The 19222-nt window shown below is 37.6% G+C and overlaps 1 protein-coding gene across 1 annotated transcript; it reads right to left on the reverse strand.

Annotated features, from left to right (window-relative positions):
* Nucleotides 1-14884: 14884 nt before the first annotated feature.
* On the reverse strand, nucleotides 14885-18381 carry LOC113097691 (uncharacterized). The gene is made up of 6 exons (XM_026262952.1): nucleotides 18213-18381; nucleotides 17994-18090; nucleotides 17805-17914; nucleotides 17450-17575; nucleotides 17192-17306; nucleotides 14885-15142 (listed from the first exon to the last, which is right to left on the reverse strand). The coding sequence occupies exons 1-6, from the start codon at nucleotides 18317-18319 to the stop codon at nucleotides 15065-15067; spliced, it is 633 nt and encodes a 210-aa protein (XP_026118737.1). The 5' UTR covers nucleotides 18320-18381; the 3' UTR covers nucleotides 14885-15064.
* Between the last annotated feature and the right edge of the window lie 841 nt (nucleotides 18382-19222).

Consider the following 19222-nt stretch of genomic DNA (forward strand, 5'->3'; position numbering starts at 1 on the left):
AAACACAATGTTTTTGCAATGCTGTAAGACTGTTTTTAATGTGTTAGAAGTTATATGCACAAAAACAGGTTTCTGAGAGCAGTAATGTTGAAATACTGCTTCTGTTCAAATGAAGTGAAATCTAGCCGAAATCTGCTCAAAAGCTTTTCTCTCTATTAGAGAAAGCTGTTTCATTCAATATTCAGTGCAAACCTTGCCAAACTGCAGGATGCTTATGCCTTATGAAACACAATGTTTTTGCAATGCTGTAAGACTGTTTTTAATGTGTTAGAAGTTATATGCACAAAAACAGGTTTCTGAGAGCAGTAATGTTGAAATACTGCTTCTGTTCAAATGAAGTGAAATCTAGCCGAAATCTGCTCAAAAGCTTTTCTCTCTATTAGAGAAAGCTGTTTCATTCAATATTCAGTGCAAACCTTGCCAAACTGCAGGATGCTTATGCCTTATGAAACACAATGTTTTTGCAATGCTGTAAGACTGTTTTTAATGTGTTAGAAGTTATATGCACAAAAACAGGTTTCTGAGAGCAGTAATGTTGAAATACTGCATCTGTTCAAATGAAGTGAAATCTAGCCGAAATCTGCTCAAAAGCTTTTCTCTCTATTAGAGAAAGCTGTTTCATTCAATATTCAGTGCAAACCTTGCCAAACTGCAGGATGCTTATGCCTTATGAAACACAATGTTTTTGCAATGCTGTAAGACTGTTTTTAATGTGTTAGAAGTTATATGCACAAAAACAGGTTTCTGAGAGCAGTAATGTTGAAATACTGCTTCTGTTCAAATGAAGTGAAATCTAGCCGAAATCTGCTCAAAAGCTTTTCTCTCTATTAGAGAAAGCTGTTTCATTCAATATTCAGTGCAAACCTTGCCAAACTGCAGGATGCTTATGCCTTATGAAACACAATGTTTTTGCAATGCTGTAAGACTGTTTTTAATGTGTTAGAAGTTATATGCACAAAAACAGGTTTCTGAGAGCAGTAATGTTGAAATACTGCTTCTGTTCAAATGAAGTGAAATCTAGCCCAAATCTGCTCAAAAGCTTTTCTCTCTATTAGAGAAAGCTGTTTCATTCAATATTCAGTGCAAACCTTGCCAAACTGCAGGATGCTTATGCCTTATGAAACACAATGTTTTTGCAATGCTGTAAGACTGTTTTTAATGTGTTAGAAGTTATATGCACAAAAACAGGTTTCTGAGAGCAGTAATGTTGAAATACTGCTTCTGTTCAAATGAAGTGAAATCTAGCCGAAATCTGCTCAAAAGCTTTTCTCTCTATTAGAGAAAGCTGTTTCATTCAATATTCAGTGCAAACCTTGCCAAACTGCAGGATGCTTATGCCTTATGAAACACAATGTTTTTGCAATGCTGTAAGACTGTTTTTAATGTGTTAGAAGTTATATGCACAAAAACAGGTTTCTGAGAGCAGTAATGTTGAAATACTGCTTCTGTTCAAATGAAGTGAAATCTAGCCCAAATCTGCTCAAAAGCTTTTCTCTCTATTAGAGAAAGCTGTTTCATTCAATATTCAGTGCAAACCTTGCCAAACTGCAGGATGCTTATGCCTTATGAAACACAATGTTTTTGCAATGCTGTAAGACTGTTTTTAATGTGTTAGAAGTTATATGCACAAAAACAGGTTTCTGAGAGCAGTAATGTTGAAATACTGCTTCTGTTCAAATGAAGTGAAATCTAGCCCAAATCTGCTCAAAAGCTTTTCTCTCTATTAGAGAAAGCTGTTTCATTCAATATTCAGTGCAAATCTTGCCAAACTGCAGGATGCTTATGCCTTATGAAACACAATGTTTTTGCAATGCTGTAAGACTGTTTTTAATGTGTTAGAAGTTATATGCACAAAAACAGGTTTCTGAGAGCAGTAATGTTGAAATACTGCTTCTGTTCAAATGAAGTGAAATCTAGCCGAAATCTGCTCAAAAGCTTTTCTCTCTATTAGAGAAAGCTGTTTCATTCAATATTCAGTGCAAATCTTGCCAAACTGCAGGATGCTTATGCCTTATGAAACACAATGTTTTTGCAATGCTGTAAGACTGTTTTTAATGTGTTAGAAGTTATATGCACAAAAACAGGTTTCTGAGAGCAGTAATGTTGAAATACTGCATCTGTTCAAATGAAGTGAAATCTAGCCGAAATCTGCTCAAAAGCTTTTCTCTCTATTAGAGAAAGCTGTTTCATTCAATATTCAGTGCAAACCTTGCCAAACTGCAGGATGCTTATGCCTTATGAAACACAATGTTTTTGCAATGCTGTAAGACTGTTTTTAATGTGTTAGAAGTTATATGCACAAAAACAGGTTTCTGAGAGCAGTAATGTTGAAATACTGCTTCTGTTCAAATGAAGTGAAATCTAGCCGAAATCTGCTCAAAAGCTTTTCTCTCTATTAGAGAAAGCTGTTTCATTCAATATTCAGTGCAAATCTTGCCAAACTGCAGGATGCTTATGCCTTATGAAACACAATGTTTTTGCAATGCTGTAAGACTGTTTTTAATGTGTTAGAAGTTATATGCACAAAAACAGGTTTCTGAGAGCAGTAATGTTGAAATACTGCTTCTGTTCAAATGAAGTGAAATCTAGCCGAAATCTGCTCAAAAGCTTTTCTCTCTATTAGAGAAAGCTGTTTCATTCAATATTCAGTGCAAATCTTGCCAAACTGCAGGATGCTTATGCCTTATGAAACACAATGTTTTTGCAATGCTGTAAGACTGTTTTTAATGTGTTAGAAGTTATATGCACAAAAACAGGTTTCTGAGAGCAGTAATGTTGAAATACTGCTTCTGTTCAAATGAAGTGAAATCTAGCCGAAATCTGCTCAAAAGCTTTTCTCTCTATTAGAGAAAGCTGTTTCATTCAATATTCAGTGCAAATCTTGCCAAACTGCAGGATGCTTATGCCTTATGAAACACAATGTTTTTGCAATGCTGTAAGACTGTTTTTAATGTGTTAGAAGTTATATGCACAAAAAAAGGTTTCTGAGAGCAGTAATGTTGAAATACTGCATCTGTTCAAATGAAGTGAAATCTAGCCGAAATCTGCTCAAAAGCTTTTCTCTCTATTAGAGAAAGCTGTTTCATTCAATATTCAGTGCAAACCTTGCCAAACTGCAGGATGCTTATGCCTTATGAAACACAATGTTTTTGCAATGCTGTAAGACTGTTTTTAATGTGTTAGAAGTTATATGCACAAAAACAGGTTTCTGAGAGCAGTAATGTTGAAATACTGCTTCTGTTCAAATGAAGTGAAATCTAGCCGAAATCTGCTCAAAAGCTTTTCTCTCTATTAGAGAAAGCTGTTTCATTCAATATTCAGTGCAAACCTTGCCAAACTGCAGGATGCTTATGCCTTATGAAACACAATGTTTTTGCAATGCTGTAAGACTGTTTTTAATGTGTTAGAAGTTATATGCACAAAAACAGGTTTCTGAGAGCAGTAATGTTGAAATACTGCTTCTGTTCAAATGAAGTGAAATCTAGCCGAAATCTGCTCAAAAGCTTTTCTCTCTATTAGAGAAAGCTGTTTCATTCAATATTCAGTGCAAACCTTGCCAAACTGCAGGATGCTTATGCCTTATGAAACACAATGTTTTTGCAATGCTGTAAGACTGTTTTTAATGTGTTAGAAGTTATATGCACAAAAACAGGTTTCTGAGAGCAGTAATGTTGAAATACTGCTTCTGTTCAAATGAAGTGAAATCTAGCCGAAATCTGCTCAAAAGCTTTTCTCTCTATTAGAGAAAGCTGTTTCATTCAATATTCAGTGCAAACCTTGCCAAACTGCAGGATGCTTATGCCTTATGAAACACAATGTTTTTGCAATGCTGTAAGACTGTTTTTAATGTGTTAGAAGTTATATGCACAAAAACAGGTTTCTGAGAGCAGTAATGTTGAAATACTGCTTCTGTTCAAATGAAGTGAAATCTAGCCGAAATCTGCTCAAAAGCTTTTCTCTCTATTAGAGAAAGCTGTTTCATTCAATATTCAGTGCAAATCTTGCCAAACTGCAGGATGCTTATGCCTTATGAAACACAATGTTTTTGCAATGCTGTAAGACTGTTTTTAATGTGTTAGAAGTTATATGCACAAAAACAGGTTTCTGAGAGCAGTAATGTTGAAATACTGCTTCTGTTCAAATGAAGTGAAATCTAGCCGAAATCTGCTCAAAAGCTTTTCTCTCTATTAGAGAAAGCTGTTTCATTCAATATTCAGTGCAAACCTTGCCAAACTGCAGGATGCTTATGCCTTATGAAACACAATGTTTTTGCAATGCTGTAAGACTGTTTTTAATGTGTTAGAAGTTATATGCACAAAAACAGGTTTCTGAGAGCAGTAATGTTGAAATACTGCTTCTGTTCAAATGAAGTGAAATCTAGCCGAAATCTGCTCAAAAGCTTTTCTCTCTATTAGAGAAAGCTGTTTCATTCAATATTCAGTGCAAACCTTGCCAAACTGCAGGATGCTTATGCCTTATGAAACACAATGTTTTTGCAATGCTGTAAGACTGTTTTTAATGTGTTAGAAGTTATATGCACAAAAACAGGTTTCTGAGAGCAGTAATGTTGAAATACTGCTTCTGTTCAAATGAAGTGAAATCTAGCCGAAATCTGCTCAAAAGCTTTTCTCTCTATTAGAGAAAGCTGTTTCATTCAATATTCAGTGCAAACCTTGCCAAACTGCAGGATGCTTATGCCTTATGAAACACAATGTTTTTGCAATGCTGTAAGACTGTTTTTAATGTGTTAGAAGTTATATGCACAAAAACAGGTTTCTGAGAGCAGTAATGTTGAAATACTGCTTCTGTTCAAATGAAGTGAAATCTAGCCGAAATCTGCTCAAAAGCTTTTCTCTCTATTAGAGAAAGCTGTTTCATTCAATATTCAGTGCAAACCTTGCCAAACTGCAGGATGCTTATGCCTTATGAAACACAATGTTTTTGCAATGCTGTAAGACTGTTTTTAATGTGTTAGAAGTTATATGCACAAAAACAGGTTTCTGAGAGCAGTAATGTTGAAATACTGCATCTGTTCAAATGAAGTGAAATCTAGCCGAAATCTGCTCAAAAGCTTTTCTCTCTATTAGAGAAAGCTGTTTCATTCAATATTCAGTGCAAACCTTGCCAAACTGCAGGATGCTTATGCCTTATGAAACACAATGTTTTTGCAATGCTGTAAGACTGTTTTTAATGTGTTAGAAGTTATATGCACAAAAACAGGTTTCTGAGAGCAGTAATGTTGAAATACTGCTTCTGTTCAAATGAAGTGAAATCTAGCCGAAATCTGCTCAAAAGCTTTTCTCTCTATTAGAGAAAGCTGTTTCATTCAATATTCAGTGCAAATCTTGCCAAACTGCAGGATGCTTATGCCTTATGAAACACAATGTTTTTGCAATGCTGTAAGACTGTTTTTAATGTGTTAGAAGTTATATGCACAAAAACAGGTTTCTGAGAGCAGTAATGTTGAAATACTGCTTCTGTTCAAATGAAGTGAAATCTAGCCGAAATCTGCTCAAAAGCTTTTCTCTCTATTAGAGAAAGCTGTTTCATTCAATATTCAGTGCAAACCTTGCCAAACTGCAGGATGCTTATGCCTTATGAAACACAATGTTTTTGCAATGCTGTAAGACTGTTTTTAATGTGTTAGAAGTTATATGCACAAAAACAGGTTTCTGAGAGCAGTAATGTTGAAATACTGCTTCTGTTCAAATGAAGTGAAATCTAGCCCAAATCTGCTCAAAAGCTTTTCTCTCTATTAGAGAAAGCTGTTTCATTCAATATTCAGTGCAAATCTTGCCAAACTGCAGGATGCTTATGCCTTATGAAACACAATGTTTTTGCAATGCTGTAAGACTGTTTTTAATGTGTTAGAAGTTATATGCACAAAAACAGGTTTCTGAGAGCAGTAATGTTGAAATACTGCTTCTGTTCAAATGAAGTGAAATCTAGCCCAAATCTGCTCAAAAGCTTTTCTCTCTATTAGAGAAAGCTGTTTCATTCAATATTCAGTGCAAACCTTGCCAAACTGAAGGATGCTTATGCCTTATGAAACACAATGTTTTTGCAATGCTGTAAGACTGTTTTTAATGTGTTAGAAGTTATATGCACAAAAACAGGTTTCTGAGAGCAGTAATGTTGAAATACTGCTTCTGTTCAAATGAAGTGAAATCTAGCCCGAAATCTGCTCAAAAGCTTTTCTCTCTATTAGAGAAAGCTGTTTCATTCAATATTCAGTGCAAATCTTGCCAAACTGAAGGATGCTTATGCCTTATGAAATACAATGTTTTTGCAATGCTGTAAGACTGTTTTTAATGTGTTAGAAGTTATATGCACAAAAACAGGTTTCTGAGAGCAGTAATGTTGAAATACTGCTTCTGTTCAAATGAAGTGAAATCTAGCCGAAATCTGCTCAAAAGCTTTTCTCTCTATTAGAGAAAGCTGTTTCATTCAATATTCAGTGCAAACCTTGCCAAACTGCAGGATGCTTATGCCTTATGAAACACAATGTTTTTGCAATGCTGTAAGACTGTTTTTAATGTGTTAGAAGTTATATGCACAAAAACAGGTTTCTGAGAGCAGTAATGTTGAAATACTGCTTCTGTTCAAATGAAGTGAAATCTAGCCCAAATCTGCTCAAAAGCTTTTCTCTCTATTAGAGAAAGCTGTTTCATTCAATATTCAGTGCAAATCTTGCCAAACTGCAGGATGCTTATGCCTTATGAAACACAATGTTTTTGCAATGCTGTAAGACTGTTTTTAATGTGTTAGAAGTTATATGCACAAAAACAGGTTTCTGAGAGCAGTAATGTTGAAATACTGCTTCTGTTCAAATGAAGTGAAATCTAGCTGAAATCTGCTGAAAAGCTTTTCTCTCTATTAGAGAAAGCTGTTTCATTCAATATTCAGTGCAAATCTTGCCAAACTGCAGGATGCTTATGCCTTATGAAATACAATGTTTTTGCAATGCTGTAAGACTGTTTTTAATGTGTTAGAAGTTATATGCACAAAAACAGGTTTCTGAGAGCAGTAATGTTGAAATACTGCATCTGTTCAAATCTTGCCAAACTGAAGGATGCTTATGCCTTATGAAATACAATGTTGTTGCAATGCTGTAAGACTGTTTTTAATGTGTTAGAAGTTATATGCACAAAAACTTTTGTTTGAGCTTCAATGCTCAAGATTGTCAGTTTAGAGGTTTCTGAGAGCAGTAATGTTGAAATAATGCATCTGTTCAAATGAAGTGAAATCTAGCCAAAATCTGCTCAAAAGCTTTTCTCTCTATTAGAGAAAGCTGTTTCATTCAATATTCAGTGCAAATCTTGCCAAACTGCAGGATGCTTTATGCCTTATGAAACACAATGTTTTTGCAATGCTGTAAGACTGTTTTTAATGTGTTAGAAGTGATATGCACAAAAACAGGTTTCTGAGAGCAGTAATGTTGAAATACTGCTTCTGTTCAAACAACCTGGTCTCACAGAATTCCGTGCAATGTCCACGGGTCCTTAACTCAAAATCCGTGAAGCTTTCACGGAATTGCCCCAAATTCCGTGACGCGGCCACGGATTTAACTCCAACGCAAGTCAATGACACTGACCTTCCGTGGTCCACACACGGATACCCGTTTCAATGACGGAGTACTACAGAACTCGCTCAACGGACGTGCTTTCTCATTTGGAAACGCAACATCTGAAGTATTTGTTTCTTTTCCAACATCAAATGCCATAATGCCGTTAACCCGACAGTTATTTTAGTTATTGCATTGTCCTGTCATCATAAAAATTCAGTTTGTTTCAGTTAGCCTAACCAAAGTCCCGTGATGGCACCACGGACCTCAACAACCTGACCTCACTCACTGGATGTTGTAATGTTGCTGGCTTGTTTAGGAACTTACAACTCTATGTCGACTCTGTTGCAATGGCATGTAATTAACTTGACATTTTGTCTTGTCCTGTCATCATAGAATCCAGTTTGATGGCGTTTTAAACACATATTGATCGCTTGGCTATAGTCAGAACTAAAATCTGTGGTACGAGCACGGAGTGAGTCTGTGCTGAGATCACGGATAACTCTTAACACAAGTCAATGGCACTCATCTTCCGTGGTCCACACACGGATGCTCGTTGTAGTGATGGAGTATAGATCTCACTCAATGGACGAGCTATTTCATCTGGAAACGCAACATTTGAAGTAGGCTATTTATTTTCCAACACCAAATACCATGACCAACCTGAATGTTATTGTAACTATTGCATTGTCCTGCCATCATACAAGTTCACTTTGATTCTGTTAGCCTAACTAAAATCTGTGATACGAGCACGGAGTGAGTCTGTGCTGAGATCACGGATAACTCCAACGCAAGTCAATGACACTCCTCTTCCGTGGTCCACACACGGATGCTCGTTTCAATGAAAGAGAACAGATCTCACTCAATGAACGTGCTTTCTCATTTGGAAACACAGCATTTTATTTTCCGACACCAAATACCATAAAGACGTTAACCTCTCTGTTATTGTAGCTATTGCATTGTCCTGTCATCATAAAAATTCAGTTTGTTTCAGTTAGCCTAACCAAAGTCCCGTGATGGCACCACGGACCTCAACAACCTGACCTCACTCACTGGATGTTGTAATGTTGCTGGCTTGTTTAGGAACTTACAACTCTATGTCGACTCTGTTGCAATGGCATGTAATTAACTTGACATTTTGTCTTGTCCTGTCATCATAGAATCCAGTTTGATGGCGTTTTAAACACATATTGATCGCTTGGCTATAGTCAGAACTAAAATCTGTGGTACGAGCACGGAGTGAGTCTGTGCTGAGATCACGGATAACTCTTAACACAAGTCAATGGCACTCATCTTCCGTGGTCCACACACGGATACTCGTTGCAGTGATGGAGTATAGATCTCACTCGATGGAACGCAACATTTGAAGTATTTATTTTCCAACACCAAATACAATGACCAACCTAAATGTTATTGTAACTATTGCATTGCTCATTAAGTCTTCAGGTCGACTGTTTTACAATGACAATGCAGACTAATAAACTTTACACTTGCTCTGTCATTGTAAAATCCAATTTTATCACGTTTTCCATTTAGCCTATATCTTTACATTGCAGAGAAATGCCTCTGTAGCTCTTGTGGCATTACCACGGATCTGGCATGGATCTGTGGTGGACCCATGGCCAACTTGGTCTCTTTCTGTGTGTTGCTTTTGTTGTTTACTCATTAAACTTGAATACTTCAGGTCAACTGTGTTACAATGGCGCTATTGCATTGTGCTGCCATTAATTAAGTTTGATCAAGTTAGCCTTCCATGGTCAACAGCCTTCCTCAACAGTCTGATCTGGATGTTGGTTAATGTTGTCTGCTCAGTTAGAAACCTAAAGGCTTCAGGTCGACTGGGTTTACAATGTAAATGGTAAAAGTAATTAAACTGCCATTTTACCTCTCTAAATAAAATCCAGTTTGATCATGTTTTGCAGCCATTTATTTCATTAGATTAAAAAAAGAATCTTCAATACGACCACTGATTCATCCATGGGAAACACACAGACTACAAACTCAGGTTTCACTCTATGAATGGTTATTTTGTTTTGTCATTTCAAAATAATTAATTTTCATGGCATTACTTTTTGGATTAACCTAATGTGATGGACCCTTTAATCATTCTTGTCAAAGTGAATAAAGTAGGACAATAAAGTCATTGTCTAAAAGAAGGATATTGTTATTGTTAGGGCTACTCATGGATTACCAATGCATGAACATTTATTCGGCGGAAGAGTGACCTAGGCCTATGCACAATCCACATTTACAGAAAACAGACAATCCATTTCAATAGTCATAACATTATCACCTGATCTGGTTAATGTAGGCAACATTAATGCATGGAATGCTTGTACATGGGATTATTATTAGAGCAGTTGTGGTAGTGTGCTCATCCCCACCTGTGTGGTGCAGGGCAAAAGGGGGATAGATACAACTTAAAATAATGAGATGCCTGTACTCTGATATTTTTCCCATACATTTATTGTGCTGCAACATTTCGACCCTGCATTTTTGCATAGCAGAGTGCGGGCATCTCATTATTTTTTATTTTATTTAGTACTCATATGGACAGAGTTGTCAAAAATACACTCTTCCCATAGTTAAGTAGGAAGACTTTTAAATTTCTTGTGAGACAAAGGGAAATCATATTCAAGGCTGATTTTTTTATTTTATTTATTTCCTTCAGACCATAATAATTTATCCTCTTTAACATTTCTACAAAACATCGTGTGAACTAGTTAAGAAGGAATGAACTTACAGAGAAACCAGCATTGTGATATACAAAGTAGACAGGTGGTGAATAGACAGGACAATTATGCAGTTTAAACAGTAGTATACGGTTGGTTTACAGAAGGTGGTTTAGAGTAATATAAATTAATTATACATGTGCAGTGAATTAGCAGTTACCATATAAGAGCAGAATAAATATGGCTATGTAATATGAACAATGCATGAACAACATGATATGTGCAATGTAGTATCTGTAACATTATAATAGTAGTAATAATAATGTATATGCAGTGTAGTAAAAAATAAATAAATATGGATATACAGTATGAACCATATAAACAGATACGTACAGATATGTGCAGTGCGGTAACCGTACCATTGGAGTGCAGAAACATTATGAATAGTAAGAATTAGGGATGTTAACCGATGACGTTTTGACTGATGGTTGACTGTATCAACGTTAACCGCTTAAAGTTGTCGGTAGTCGGTAAAAAAAGTGATCTCTAAATTAGGCTATTATCAGTGCTTAATTTATAAAGTGGGAGGTCCCAGAGCACAGAGGTGGGGTGGATCCGGTGACTCTAACAAGGTTGGAGGTAACAGAAAAAAGAAGAGAATTTTTAACGCATGTTTAATCAGAGTAGCCTTTTTCTTTTTTAGTATTACATTTATTTTAAAGACGTTTCAAGCTTTGTGTATTTGATTTATTTCTCATGTCTGTGTGAGGCATACACTGAGTTTCGTTACGTTAGGATGAGATGCACTCCAGTTAACATGCAATGCAAGTGACCGCGCGGGCGCCTCCATGATTATATTGTCTGTTATATTTACTTCTTATTCATTACATCCAGGCAATTGGCCGATGAAAAATGTATTAAAATTAAGATACAATTTATTCAAAACGAAATTCACTTTAAAACTAGAAAGGGTTTCTACAAAACAGAACTTAATGAAGTGGTCAAAGTCATGTCTGACCCACTCCATGTCTCATATTGCGTGCCCTATCTTACTCATGCTGTTCACTTTTCATAAAATCAACATAAATGGAAAAAAACATCAACATTATAATATTTTAACAAATTAAATGCGCTTATTTAATGCTTATTCAAAATGCATCGAAAATGCAAAGACAAGATTTTTGTATAACTTCAATGGGGAATAAAGACTAACCAGACAAATAACAACATTGAACACAACACAAACAGTAATTTTTTTTTTTTCATTTAGGCAATTAATTTTCCATAGTGACACAGAAGGTGCCGGATCCAACATTGGAGGTGACGAAACAGCTCAAATTAAGCCCTGGCTATTATAGACAGTGGACTAAACGCTACTACTGTTAGCCAACTCATTCCAAGATCTTTTTGTGTGAAGTGAACAAATCCTTCACATTATTAAATTTTTCATAACTCGCCTGTTTGTACTTAATAAACTGATAAAAACATTTGTCACGAGGTCACAGCGTTGGGGTTTGCGCACTCACATCTACATTTCAGTGGTAACACATAAGGTGATGATGACCATCATCTTTCTTTATTATTGTTAGCACTACCTCAAACTAAAGCGGCGTCTCTTCGGAGCTGTCATTTTCTTAAATGAGCCGCGGCAATGTTTCAAATGAGCTTCTAATGCTAGATAAATGCCTTTATTTTCAACACGATCACCTTGTACCCAAAAGGAGCCATTTGTACTCATACAACCTCCTCAGTGCCGCGTTTGTGGAACTCATGTTTCGCACTGTATGGGATTAAAAAAAAAGTTACATGAGTGGAAGGGCGGGGCCGGGGCAGTGTGTGTGTGTGTGTGAGCGGGAGGCACTGGCAGAGTGGCAGAGATATGCGAGAGAGTTGCGAAATTGCAGGCGCGGCTCGAAATGGCTGTAATTTCAAATAGCGTAGCATATTTTGAACTAATCGGTTAACGGGTTTCAACTGGCCAATGAGGCTCAGTGGTTGTTCGGTCAGTGCCTCCACTGCAAAAAACAAAACAAAAAAGGAAACAGATCTTAAAAACAAAACAAAACATAGAGTGGTCTCTTTCCTAATCTTCTGACTCTGGACTACTAAGGTCATACTCATCATCAGTGTCCGTACTGCATTCTGTGTCCTGTATCTGGAGGTTGTCAACTATAGCACTATACATGCTCACAGCATTTTGTGATGAACTCTCCAGTATGGAGGACCTCCGCATGAGGACACTTTTCCAACCAGCTGCAGCATCCTCTGACATGTCACCAAAATCTGTAACATACATAAACATAACATACAAAAGAATTACTAGTATTGTTCCAAAGCATGTAGACTCACATAGACAGAAACATTTGGTTGTTTGTTGCATGAAATCTTAAGCAAGGGATACAAGGACCTTTAATTGTCATATAGTTATATAGTTAGTTTGGGGCCAAGGGCTGTGACTGTGTGTGATGGGGGGGCCTGCGTTAAGGTGAGGATAGGACAAACAAAGTGTGAGGGTGGAGTATGACTAACATGGGTGTGATGGCAGTGGGAAAAAAACAAAACAAAACTTGTTGCTCTTTTCCAGACTGGTACCAGCTCAACTCGACTTTTTAACACTCTGTGACTACCACTTTTGGTTTCACCTCTGTTGAGGTTCTAACGATGATATGTAAATATTGGAGATTGCTGTGGTCATTGTTATCACTAGCATCATAATGTTAACATTCTGAGCATGCCCTCAGCAGCTATCTGTCAGTGTTAGCACGACAGGATGGCTGATAAGAGTAAATATTGCCATCTCCCCAAAAACGTGTCTGTATTGTGATGAATACAGAATGCTGAAGATTTTATCTGTTATAGTCTTTGCTGTTACCATCTTTTCCACATTGTTGATGCTAGGGTAGTTTACTTCAGTGTCGCTATAGCAACCAGTTATATTTTATACTTTTATGCAGTGGTAAACAAAACGTCTAACTAAACAGATTCCCTAATTTCCCAACTATTAGCTGCTGCTTATACATTGATTTTGCTAAATTTCTTCAGCTATAAGGTTAATACACAGGGGCAGTTAATGTGGTTTTGTTTCTTGCATAAAATACTGTCCTGCGGTTTATACACAATGAGGCTAATACACAGGAAATTACTGTAGTCAAGTTGAGCAGTAGAAAAGGGACTATTTTAGTGAGGGGAAACAAATCTGAATTTGACTTACAGCCCATTCTGATGTTCTCTTTAAGCTTATCTACTGCCTTTATCTCCTTCCGGAGAGACGTGATGTGTTGAGACATCTCCTTCACCAGGATGCTCTGCTCCTCCTCAAGGCGTCTTATTAGCATTGTTTGGTCAAAAACAGACCGTTTTAATCTGAAGGAGTGGCCTTTGGTAATAGGGAATTGATGGAAACATGAAAAAGTGATTTAGTATTCAGGATTAAGTTACAAACCAAAACATAGTTTGGTGTTTTTCATTGCTATACCATAGGCATATAGGAATACATTTTAGAGAACATGTTAAGATTGGCTACCATACCATCCTCACTTCTCTCCCAAGGCAGGATGTAATTAACAGTAATTAAAAGTAATTAACAGTTGTATATCTGAAAAGTCAGAAAACTGTGCATGATTTACCTGTGACTGCCCACTGCTGAACATCACACACCCACTGCTGTGCTGTTTGTTCAGTGATGCCATTCTTCTTGCGGAACTCACTGAAGCTGGCATCTTCCAGCTTTGCCCTCTCTGAGATCTTTAAATCACACACAAAAAAAATAAAAAAAATAATGCAAGCTTTCAGCCAATACCGGAATCAAGAAATTCCTTCATCTACAGTTTATAAATCAATGTATCAATGAGCTTATTACAGATGGCCAAACTCCAGATATGCTGTTTGTTGTTAAAATGTATATTGTGTCAGGCAAGAGGAACATTGCAAAATGTCCTTACTTTGATGTATCTGTTGGCCAAGACTTTGTGAAGGTTCGCTGTCTTTTTTTTGTTCCACTCCATGGCCTGTTGAGTTAACATATTTTCTCTCCCTGATTGAAAAAATAAATCTGCATGAGTGATTGGATCAATTTAAATGTGAAATACCATTGCAGTTAGACATGACTTAATACAACAATTACTTTAGTAAGAGGAGAACAGGAAAATGACATTTTAGAGGTCAGAAATGCCTGATCACGGTGTATGGTTTGTAATGTGTCATACCAACCTGCCTTTGTCATGTATTTAGTTACAAGAGCTGCCCTGGAGAGGAAGCTGTTTACCTAGGTGTAAAAACAATTTCTAGTTACTTTACACCAAAAAAGCAAAACAAATTCACAAAACATGTAGCCATATTTATTTTATTATATAATATATGATCATCAATTAGCTCTCCACCTTATAATTCCATGGAAACTAAAACAAACACACCCTTTCTGTGGTGTCCTGTCCACATCCACGGTTAAGGTGCTCTTGAGCAAGGCACCAAAACCTTTACTGCTCCTCTGACACCTTAACAGATGACTGCCCACTGCTTTGAGTTAGTGTGTGTCACTTCATGTGTGCTGTGTATGTGCCACTAATTCACGGATGGGTTAAATGCAGAGACTGAATTTCCCGAACAGGATCAAAAAAGTGTATATACTTAAATAGTGCAGCTCAGAGGGAACATAGCTTCACTTTTTACTCAGACATAATGGGTGTTGAAACTACAGTTCAGAATGTGCTCTGATGGTCATTCTAGCAAGATAGATCTTTGTTTGATATCCTGATGTACTTTATCCTCCACACTCCGCTTATCTCTCACATGTATCAGTGAAGTCTCCTATGTCCGCATAGTTACAAAGTCAGTAATAACATACTTGCTCAACTTCCTCTCCGACAGTGTTCCCTGCTCCATCCTGATTCCTGCCACCCCATCTCACCTGTAACATAGTGATTTATCATTTCCTTATAATGGTAAAAGTGTAATGTAATGTATTATATTACAGTTTTTTTCAGTCGCTAACAGGCATTTGTCCAAGCAGTTGTCACATTTTCAAAACTCTAAACACAATTAGCACAGCATCTGTCTATTGTGGCCATACCATTCACACATTTCATGTCGTTTTCACACAATATGGAGTCATTGAACACATTTCCACAATGCTTACATTTTCTGAACAGACAAGCTATACCTCCCAACAAAATTATGGATCGTTTTTGTAGTATTTACAAATGTTAACACACAACATCCCACAATAGCAAAAACAATGTTCCAAATCTTAGATACAGTATAAAAACCTCTGCTTCTGCGATGATATCAGTTCAAAAACAAATTATCTTAGCTGATTTATTTTGTGTAAATTGGGCAAACCACAAGTGATTCCAATCCGGCTTAGACTCAATGGCAGGGGTTATTTTTTTCTATTACATTGACACTTATACAATAAAAGGAGGACTTTGAGTGATATTTTTGGAAACAGAAACAGAAAAAGACAAACACTGTAATGTATGGACGAGGAAAAGTAAGAGCAAGGGGCCCAGTGAGAGGAGCAGGAGCAGTGAGAGATGCAGTGAGAGGAGCAGGAGCAGTGAGAGATGCAGTGAGAGGAGCAGGAGCAGTGAGAGGAGCAGTGAGAGATGCAGTGAGAGGAGCAGGAGCAGTGAGAGATGCAGTGAGAGGAGCAGGAGCAGTGAGAGGAGCAGTGAGAGGAGCAGGAGCAGTGAGAGGAGCAGTGAGAGATGCAGTGAGAGGAGCAGGAGCAGTGAGAGATGCAGTGAGAGGAGCAGTGAGAGATGCAGTGAGAGGAGCAGGAGAAGTGAGAGGAGCAGGAGCAGTGAGAGGAGCAGTGAGAGATGCAGTGAGAGGAGCAGGAGCAGTGAGAGATGCAGTGAGAGGAGCAGTGAGAGGAGCAGGAGCAGTGAGAGGAGCAGGAGCAGTGAGAGATGCAGTGAGAGGAGCAGTGAGAGGAGCAGGAGCAGTGAGAGGAGCAGTGAGAGATGCAGTGAGAGGAGCAGGAGCAGTGAGAGATGCAGTGAGAGGAGCAGTGAGAGGAGCAGTGAGAGGAGCAGGAGCAGTGAGAGATGCAGTGAGAGGAGCAGTGAGAGATGCAGTGAGAGATGCAGTGAGAGGAGCAGGAGCAGTGAGAGGAGCAGTGAGAGATGCAGTGAGAGGAGCAGGAGCAGTGAGAGGAGCAGGAGCAGTGAGAGATGCAGTGAGAGGAGCAGTGAGAGATGCAGGAGCAGTGAGAGGAGCAGTGAGAGGAGCAGTGAGAGATGCAGTGAGAGGAGCAGTGAGAGATTGTTTTTATTTTACCCCCCTTTTTTATCTGGGCTTTGTTGTTGTTGTTGTTTTTTGGTTCAGAATGCTCGTATGTGTTTCATGGATATTTTGTTCACTGTAAGCAATACTGTCAAACCTTTTCTGTTCTATCATACCGTGTTTCTACTGTACCTCCTGCAGTAAACAGTAAAGGAAAAAAAATAGCTTTTTATTGGAATGCTTTTGAATGTGAACATTACTATTCATTTGGACATACAGTTCCTAACCAAGAAATTTAGTGTAAAACAATGAATTTGCATGTTTTGCATGCAAATACCTGTAAAACTGAGACTGAAAAGTCTATGCAGTTTTTGTAATGTCAACAATAGCCAGTATTCTGAAACCTGGTGTACTTTGATTGACTGCATGTACCTTTTGAGGTGAAAACAAGTGTTATTCTTTGACAGAATAATTTAATTTTGAGTCAGATTTCCAGTGTTTTGGTAAAGTTGGTGTGTGCAGAGAAAGATGTGTTCTATTTTGAAATGAAGACTTAGTATATATTTAACAAAATGTGTTTTTGAGAAGAAAATTATCCATTTGGCCAATTGTGTTTTGTAGGTGTGAGTCTGTGTTAAGAGTTTAGAAAAAGTATCTGAAGTATGGTTAAGCGCTTGTTAGCGATTGAAAAAAACTGTAAACTTACTCCATTTACAGTAATTTCAGGTACCTCGCATTTTGCTGTGTGTGCTTTGGCGTGCATGACACTCAGAAATGGTCTCATTTCCATCAACGGCTGCATATCGGTGAAATTATCAGCCACCTTGCTTAGGTAGGGCCAGTACCTAGAAAACAAGAGCATCATTAGTTGGTATTACCAACACAATTTGCTTGTAAATCAATCTAAAACTACGACTCAGATTAAAACACTCAGGTATTTATCATTTAATATACAGTAGGTTGACCAAATGTGACCTAGAGAAATTACTTGCAGATAACATCCATTGCGAAGAAGGTAACATTTGCTCTCTCTGCCATGTCCTTTTGAATAAACATTGGATATGCAAAGATTTCTCCACGGTAGTGATTCAGGGCACGCAATAATACCCCGTGTCTGATTGATAAGAGACAATATGGTTAATGATCAGTTTACACAAAGAGTTGCTCAAAATCCTTGCTCACATACCAACACACACTTTCTTCCTCTCTTTCATACACACACAGTCACATCTCTATTTGTACTTTAATTAAAAAAATGACATTGATAAATATAGATTGAAGTGTCCACAACATGAATGACAAATGACACTGTACAATAGCACACTCCTGAAATACCAACACACCTGCAAACTGCCACCTGAATACCCTCTTCATCAATTTTTGAGGAGGATTTGTTGGATGTCTCCTTACTCGCCCTGAACCTCGACACCCCACACGTCCCACTGTCATTTGCCTGTGAAGTCAGCTGTTACTCATTTCAACAAATATACACCCATACATAAACAGATTATGGTATGCAGAATAAAACTTACTCTTGCCCCGCTGCTTCCTCTGATTTTCTCCAGAAAGCTCAGAACTTCGTCATCTTTGGCTATAAACAAGCCCTCATATAAAGACGGTTCCTCAGTTCTGTACAAATGATCACAAAATACCTAATTTAACTAACGCACATTTACTCTACATGCAACTATTTCAATGGCAATGTTCTTGTTAAATATATTTATAAAAAAGACTGTGTAGTCTTTACATACCCTCTTGATTTTCTGAAGCGGTAATGTTTTCGGTTGCCATCGCAACACACTGCCAACATGTCAGGTTGACAGGCTGGACAGCAAAAAGAGTCAACTTCTGACATCATGTCCTCTGAATGTTTGCATAGGCAATATTCAAAATAGCTCTTTTGAAACGTATCCGCACAGATTTTCCCTATCTATGAAATGAAAAAAACAATGGATATAGAAAAAAAACATACCCACAAAAGTACGAATAGCGTTATAATTGTGTGTTACAATGTGATTCAGGCAGACTAACCCTTCCTCCTTGAACAGACTGGTGCTCCAACAGCTTTAAAAAAGCAAGTCTTGAAAGTGAGGGAGCTGACAGCTTCATGTTAGAGAAAGCCTCAAACACTTCAAATGCATACAATGTTTGGCAGTTTGTGGTGCTTGGCCAATAATTGTATTGCATAAGGTCTTTAACCCCTGGAGTCCATTCAGTCTTGCACTTTGGACAGACCTTTCGAGGTAAAGACACCTCATATCGTCCTGTCAAAAAAGAAAAAAAACATTAGACTAAGGATGTTTCACAGACACAATTGTGGTAAAGGTGATTGATAATAGTCAATATTTGACATGGCATTTGACATTAAAATTTCCTGGTATATTGATGAAGTGAAACAGCTTTGCTATGCTTCCAGATGTTAACTTGGGGCACAAGTTCTGCGGTACTGAAACAAAAAGTGTGACTTCAAGAACATACCATTCATGGTGACCAATGAGATTTGCCTCCCAGTGGTGACCACAGTCTCTTCTGTGCACCCACATAGTACCTTTTGGGAGGGCAAAGGCAACTGACATACTGCAACACAGAAAATTGTTGTTTATTTTGGTCCCTCAAACAATCTATATACACCCATGTTACACTAGTGATTCGAAACCCCAGTCCAACATCCACTATACCAGATGTCACTATCACTGCTTGATGACAAAAAGGAAATGTTTTGGCACATATCAAACCCTGTCATAAACCAACAGAATTGATT

This window comes from Carassius auratus, unplaced genomic scaffold, assembly GCF_003368295.1.
Source record: "Carassius auratus strain Wakin unplaced genomic scaffold, ASM336829v1 scaf_tig00216372, whole genome shotgun sequence".
NCBI classification, from domain to species: Eukaryota; Metazoa; Chordata; class Actinopteri; order Cypriniformes; family Cyprinidae; genus Carassius; species Carassius auratus.

Coding starts and splice junctions, on each gene's coding strand:
- LOC113097691 (XM_026262952.1), bottom strand. CDS start 18,319: ATGATGTCAGAAGTTGACTCTTTTTGCTGTCCAGCCTGTCAACCTGAC. Junction 17,915..17,993: donor GAGGAAGCAGCGGGGCAAGA/GTAAGTTTTATT, acceptor CTGACTTCACAG/GCAAATGACAGTGGGACGTG. Junction 17,576..17,804: donor ATTCAGGTGGCAGTTTGCAG/GTGTGTTGGTAT, acceptor CTTATCAATCAG/ACACGGGGTATTATTGCGTG.